This window comes from Oncorhynchus gorbuscha, unplaced genomic scaffold, assembly GCF_021184085.1.
Source record: "Oncorhynchus gorbuscha isolate QuinsamMale2020 ecotype Even-year unplaced genomic scaffold, OgorEven_v1.0 Un_scaffold_993, whole genome shotgun sequence".
Lineage (NCBI taxonomy): Eukaryota > Metazoa > Chordata > Actinopteri > Salmoniformes > Salmonidae > Oncorhynchus > Oncorhynchus gorbuscha.
Window position 1 is genome coordinate 226,690 of NW_025745913.1, and position 6,000 is coordinate 232,689.

The window sequence follows — 6,000 nt, forward strand, 5'->3', positions numbered from 1 at the left end:
CCCACCTCTCCTTCTACCTGCCTCTCTGTACCTCTACCCCCCACCTCTCCTTCTACCTGCCTCTCTGTATCTCTACCCCCCCCACCTCTCCTTCTACCTGCCTCTCTGTATCTCTACCCCCCCACCTCTCCTTCTACCTGCCTCTCTGTACCTCTACCCCCCACCTCTCCTTCTACCTGCCTCTTTGTATCTCTACCCCCCACCTCTCCTTCTACCTGCCTCTCTGTATCTCTACCCCCCCACCTCTCCTTCTACCTGCCTCTCTGTACCTCTACCCCCCATCTCTCCTTCTACCTGCCTCTCTGTACCTCTACCCCCCCACCTCTCCTTCTACCTGTCTCTCTGTATCTCTACCCCCCCACCTCTCCTTCTACCTGTCTCTCTGTATCTCTACCCCCCACCTCTCCTTCTACCTGTCTCTCTGTATCTCTACCCCCCACCTCTCCTTCTACCTGCCTCTCTGTATCTCTACCCCCCCACCTCTCCTTCTACCTGCCTCTCTGTATCTCTACCCCCCCCCACCTCTCCTTCTACCTGCCTCTCTGTACCTCTACCCCCCACCTCCCTTCTACCTGCCTCTCTGTATCTCTACCCCCCCCACCTCTCCTTCTACCTGCCTCTCTGTATCTCTACCCCCCCCCCTCTCCTTCTACCTGCCTCTCTGTATCTCTACCCCCCCCCACCTCTCCTTCTACCTGCCTCTCTGTACCTCTACCCCCCACCTCTCCTTCTACCTGCCTCTCTGTATCTCTACCCCTCCCCCCACCTCTCCTTCTACCTGCCTCTCTGTATCTCTACCCCTCCCCCACCTCTCCTTCTACCTGCCTCTCTGACTGACTGACTGACTGACTGACTGACTGACTGACTGACTGACTGGGTGACTGGGTGACTGGCTGACTGGGTGACTGGGTGACTGGCTGGCTGACTAACTGGCTGACTGGGTAACTTATTGACTGGCTGGCTAGCTGGCTGGCTGACTGGTGACTGACTGACTGGCTGACTGGGTGACTGACTAACTGGCTGACTGGCTGGCTGACTAACTGGCTGGCTGGCTGGCTGACTGACTGACTGGTGACTGACTGCGTGGCTGACTGGGTGACTGACTAACTGGCTAGACAGATAGACCGACTGACTGATTGTTTCTGGGCTCCCTGACTCCTGGCAGATAGACCGACTGACTGATTGTTTCTGGGCTCCCTGACTCCTGGCAGATAGACCGACCGACTGATTGTTTCTGGGCTCCCTGACTCCTGGCAGATAGACCGACCGACTGATTGTTTCTGGGCTCCCTGACTCCTGGCAGATAGACCGACCGACTGATTGTTTCTGGGCTCCCTGACTCCTGGCAGATAGACCGACCGACTGATTGTATCTGGGCTCTCTGACTCCCAGTACTGCCCTTGAATACACTTCTGGCTCAGAGAGAGAACAATTTAATTAGCCAAGTTATTCATAGATAGAAAGGTGATTATAAAAAGTTAATTACAGAAATGCAAGTCATGATGGAATACGACACCACATCTCAGTAACATCATATACAACGTTTAAATCTGCAGTTCTGCACAAAATAACATCACATCATAGTACTGTAGTCCATATTATTTAAACATACCCCATTACATGGGCTGTGGACATGTCTATAACAGGGACAACCACAGGGTTATAACAGGGACAACCACAGGGCTGTGGACAGGGCTATAACAGGGACAACCACAGGGCTATAACAGGGACTACCACAGGGCTATAACAGCGACAACCACAGGGCTGTGGACAGGACTATAACAGGGACAACCACAGGGACAACCACAGGGCTATAACAGGGACAACCACAGGGCTATAACAGGGACAACCACAGGGCTGTGGACAGGGCCATAACAGGGACAACTACAGGGCTGTGGACAGGGCTATAACAGGGACAACCACAGGGCTGTGGACAGGGCTATAACAGGGACAACCACAGGGCTATAACAGGGACAACCACAGGGCTATAACAGGGACTACCACAGGGCTATAAAGGGACAACCACAGGGCTGTGGACAGGGCTATAACAGGGACAACCACAGGGCTGTGGACAGGGCTATAACAGGGACAACCACAGGGCTGTAACAGGGACAACCACAGGGCTATAACAGGGACAACCACAGGGCTATAACAGGGACAACCACAGGGCTATAACAGGGACAACCACAGGGCTATAACAGGGACAACCACAGGGCTATAACAGGGACAACCACAGGGCTATAACAGGGACAACCACAGGGCTATAACAGGGACAACCACAGGGCTATAACAGGGACAACCACAGGGCTATAACATGGACAACCACAGGGCTATAACAGGGACAACCACAGGGCTATAACAGGGACAACCACAGGGCTATAACAGGGACAACCACAGGACTATAACAGGGACAACCACAGGGCTGTGGACAGGGCTATAACAGGGACAACCACAGGGCTATAACAGGGACAACCACAGGGACAACCACAGGGCTATAACAGGGACAACCACAGGGCTATAACAGGGACAACCACAGGGCCAACCACAGGGCTGTGGACAGGGCTATAACAGGGACAATCACAGGGACAACCACAGGGACAACCACAGGGACAACCACAGGACTATAGCAGGGACAACCACAGGGCTGTGGACAGGGCTATAACAGGGACAATCACAGGGACAACCACAGGGACAACCACAGGGACAACCACAGGGACAACCACAGGGCTATAACAGGGACAACCACAGGGCTATAACAGGGACAACCACAGGGCCAACCACAGGGCTGTGGACAGGGCTATAACAGGGACAATCACAGGGACAACCACAGGGACAACCACAGGGACAACCACAGGGACAACCACAGGACTATAACAGGGACAACCACAGGGCTATAACAGGGACAACCACAGGGCTGTGGACAGGGCTATAACAGGGACAACCACAGGGCTATAACAGGGACAACCACAGGGCTGTGGACAGGGACTATAACACACACTGACACAGGACTATAACAGGGACAACCACAGGGCTGTGGACAGGACTATAACACACACTGACACAGGACTATAACAGGGACAACCACAGGGCTGTGGACAGGACTATAACACACACTGACACAGGACTATAACAGGGACAACCACAGGGCTGTGGACAGGACTATAACACACACTGACACAGGACCCCAGCATAGAGACATCTTGTCCCATCCATCAGAACCATTACAGGCCCTGTCTGAGATGGATAGTTCTGTGTGTACTCAGCCCTGCCTGCGACAAACAGACAGATGGATGGACGGACGGACAGATAGATATAGGTAGATAGATAGATAGATAGATAGATAGATAGATAGATAGATAGATAGATAGATAGATAGATAGATAGATAGATAGATAGATAGATAGGTAGATAGGTAGATAGGTAGATAGATAGATATAGGTAGATAGATAGATATAGGTAGATAGATAGATATAGGTAGATAGATAGATATAGGTAGATAGATAGATAGGTAGATAGATATATACGTAGGTAGATAGGTCTTGCTGGGTACTCACCCCTTCTGCCTTCTCTTCTGTGTTGGCCAGCATCTCCTGCAGGGCCCGGACTGAGAGGGACTGCTCCAGGACAAACGTACAGATGGACAGGTCTGGAGGGACATTCTGGAAGAGAACACAGCCAGGTTAGAAGGGAACTGTAGTCCTGGAGCAGGTCAGTCTGGGAGATGTAGTCCAGTCAAAGGATAAACAGCCAGGTTAGAAGGGAACTGTAGTCCTGGACCAGGTCAGTCTGGGAGATGTAGTCCAGTCAAAGGATAAACAGCCAGGTTAGAAGGAAACTGTAGTCCTGGAGCAGGTCAGTCTGGGAGATGTAGTCCAGTCAAAAGATAAACAGCCAGGTTCGAAGGGAACTGTAGTCCTGGAGCATGTCAGTCTGGGAGATGTAGTCCAGTCAAAAGATAAACAGCCAGGTTCGAAGGGAACTGTAGTCCTGGAGCAGGTCAGTCTGGGACATGTAGTCCAGTCAAAAGATAAACAGCCAGGTTCGAAGGGAACTGTAGTCCTGGAGCAGGTCAGTCTGGGAGATGTAGTCCAGTCAAAAGATAAACAGCCAGGTTCGAAGGGAACTGTAGTCCTGGAGCAGGTCAGTCTGGGACATGTAGTCCAGTCTAGGGATAAACAGCCAGGTTAGAAGGGAACTGTAGTCCTGGACCAGGTCAGTCTGGGAGATGTAGTCCAGTCAAAGGATAAACAGCCAGGTTCGAAGGGAACTGTAGTCCTGGAGCAGGTCAGTCTGGGAGATGTAGTCCAGTCAAAGGATACACAGCCAGGTTCGAAGGGAACTGTAGTCCTGGAGCAGGTCAGTCTGGGAGATGTAGTCCAGTCAAAGGATAAACAGCCAGGTTCGAAGGGAACTGTAGTTCTGGAGCAGGTCAGTCTGGGAGATGTAGTCCAGTCAAAGGATAAACAGCCAGGTTCGAAGGGAACTGTAGTCCTGGAGCAGGTCAGTCTGGGAGATGTAGTCCAGTCAAAAGATAAACAGCCAGGTTCGAAGGGAACTGTAGTCCTGGAGCAGGTCAGTCTGGGAGATGTAGTCCAGTCAAAAGATAAACAGCCAGGTTCGAAGGGAACTGTAGTCCTGGAGCAGGTCAGTCTGGGACATGTAGTCCAGTCTAGGGATAAACAGCCAGGTTAGAAGGGAACTGTAGTCCTGGACCAGGTCAGTCTGGGACATGTAGTCCAGTCAAAGGATAAACAGCCAGGTTCGAAGGGAACTGTAGTCCTGGAGCAGGTCAGTCTGGGAGATGTAGTCCAGTCAAAGGATACACAGCCAGGTTCGAAGGGAACTGTAGTCCTGGAGCAGGTCAGTCTGGGAGATGTAGTCCAGTCAAAGGATAAACAGCCAGGTTCGAAGGGAACTGTAGTTCTGGAGCAGGTCAGTCTGGGAGATGTAGTCCAGTCAAAGGATAAACAGCCAGGTTAGAAGGGAACTGTAGTCCTGGAGCAGGTCAGTCTGGGAGATGTAGTCCAGTCTAGGGATAAACAGCCAGGTTAGAAGGGAACTGTAGTCCTGGAGCAGGTCAGTCTTGGAGATGTAGTCCAGTCTAGGGATAAACAGCCAGGTTAGAAGGGAACTGTAGTCCTGGAGCAGGTCAGTCTGGGAGATGTAGTCCAGTCTAGGGATAAACAGCCAGGTTAGAAGGGAACTGTAGTCCTGGAGCAGGTCAGTCTGGGAGATGTAGTCCAGTCTAGGGATAAACAGCCAGGTTAGAAGGGAACTGTAGTCCTGGAGCAGGTCAGTCTGGGAGATGTAGTCCAGTCTAGGGATAAACATGATGCAATGCAGTCTGGTAGATGTGGCTCCTGCGTTCACCTTAGAGTTGGATGTTGACTCGAGGAAGCAGAGTCTGTTTCCCGAAGCCCTCCGCTGCCAGACACAGCTTCTGCTGCTCCTTGTGGACTGTGGCAGAACACTGCAGGACAACCTCGTCGTCCTGGAGACACAGAGACAGGAAGTAGCAGTTAGAACCAACACAGAAAACCCCTGGTCACCAACACAGCCTTGTCATCGCCAACCATCTCCAACCTGGGCAACTATCTAAGATGTGTGACCTCCAGAGTCAAGCCTGCTCCACGGTGGGCGTCCGCCAGGGAATCGTTCTGTAATGACTAACGAGGGCCAAAGGGGCTCTTTTCAACGGAGTAACTGGCAACGGAGAATCTCAGTCAACACACTGCACTCAGCAGCGCCAAGCGGGGTCGGGCTTTAACCCAGCAAACAGGGGTCGTCCTGAGGACATGAGACGTTATCCCACTGACGAGCAGAGAACGTTCTAGGAAAATGTCACCTCTTATAAATATATATCTACAATACAGACACTACATTCCACCTATAATAAATATATATCTACAATACAGACACTACATTCCACCTTTAATAAATATATATCTACAATACAGACACTACATTCCACCTTTAATAAATATATATCTAATTAGAAGA

The 6,000-nt window shown here is 51.2% G+C and overlaps 1 protein-coding gene across 1 annotated transcript in view; it reads right to left on the reverse strand.

The window, feature by feature from the left end:
• The window catches only part of LOC124020930 (ryanodine receptor 2-like), a gene marked incomplete at its 5' end in the record, with an annotated part of 193,375 nt that extends 187,884 nt beyond the window's left edge, over positions 1–5,491 (reverse strand). Inside the window, 3 exon segments of the mRNA XM_046336241.1 lie at positions 3,555–3,659; positions 5,371–5,412; positions 5,414–5,491. Of these exon segments, the coding sequence (XP_046192197.1) occupies positions 3,555–3,659; positions 5,371–5,412; positions 5,414–5,491 (225 nt within the window).
• Between the last annotated feature and the right edge of the window lie 509 nt (positions 5,492–6,000).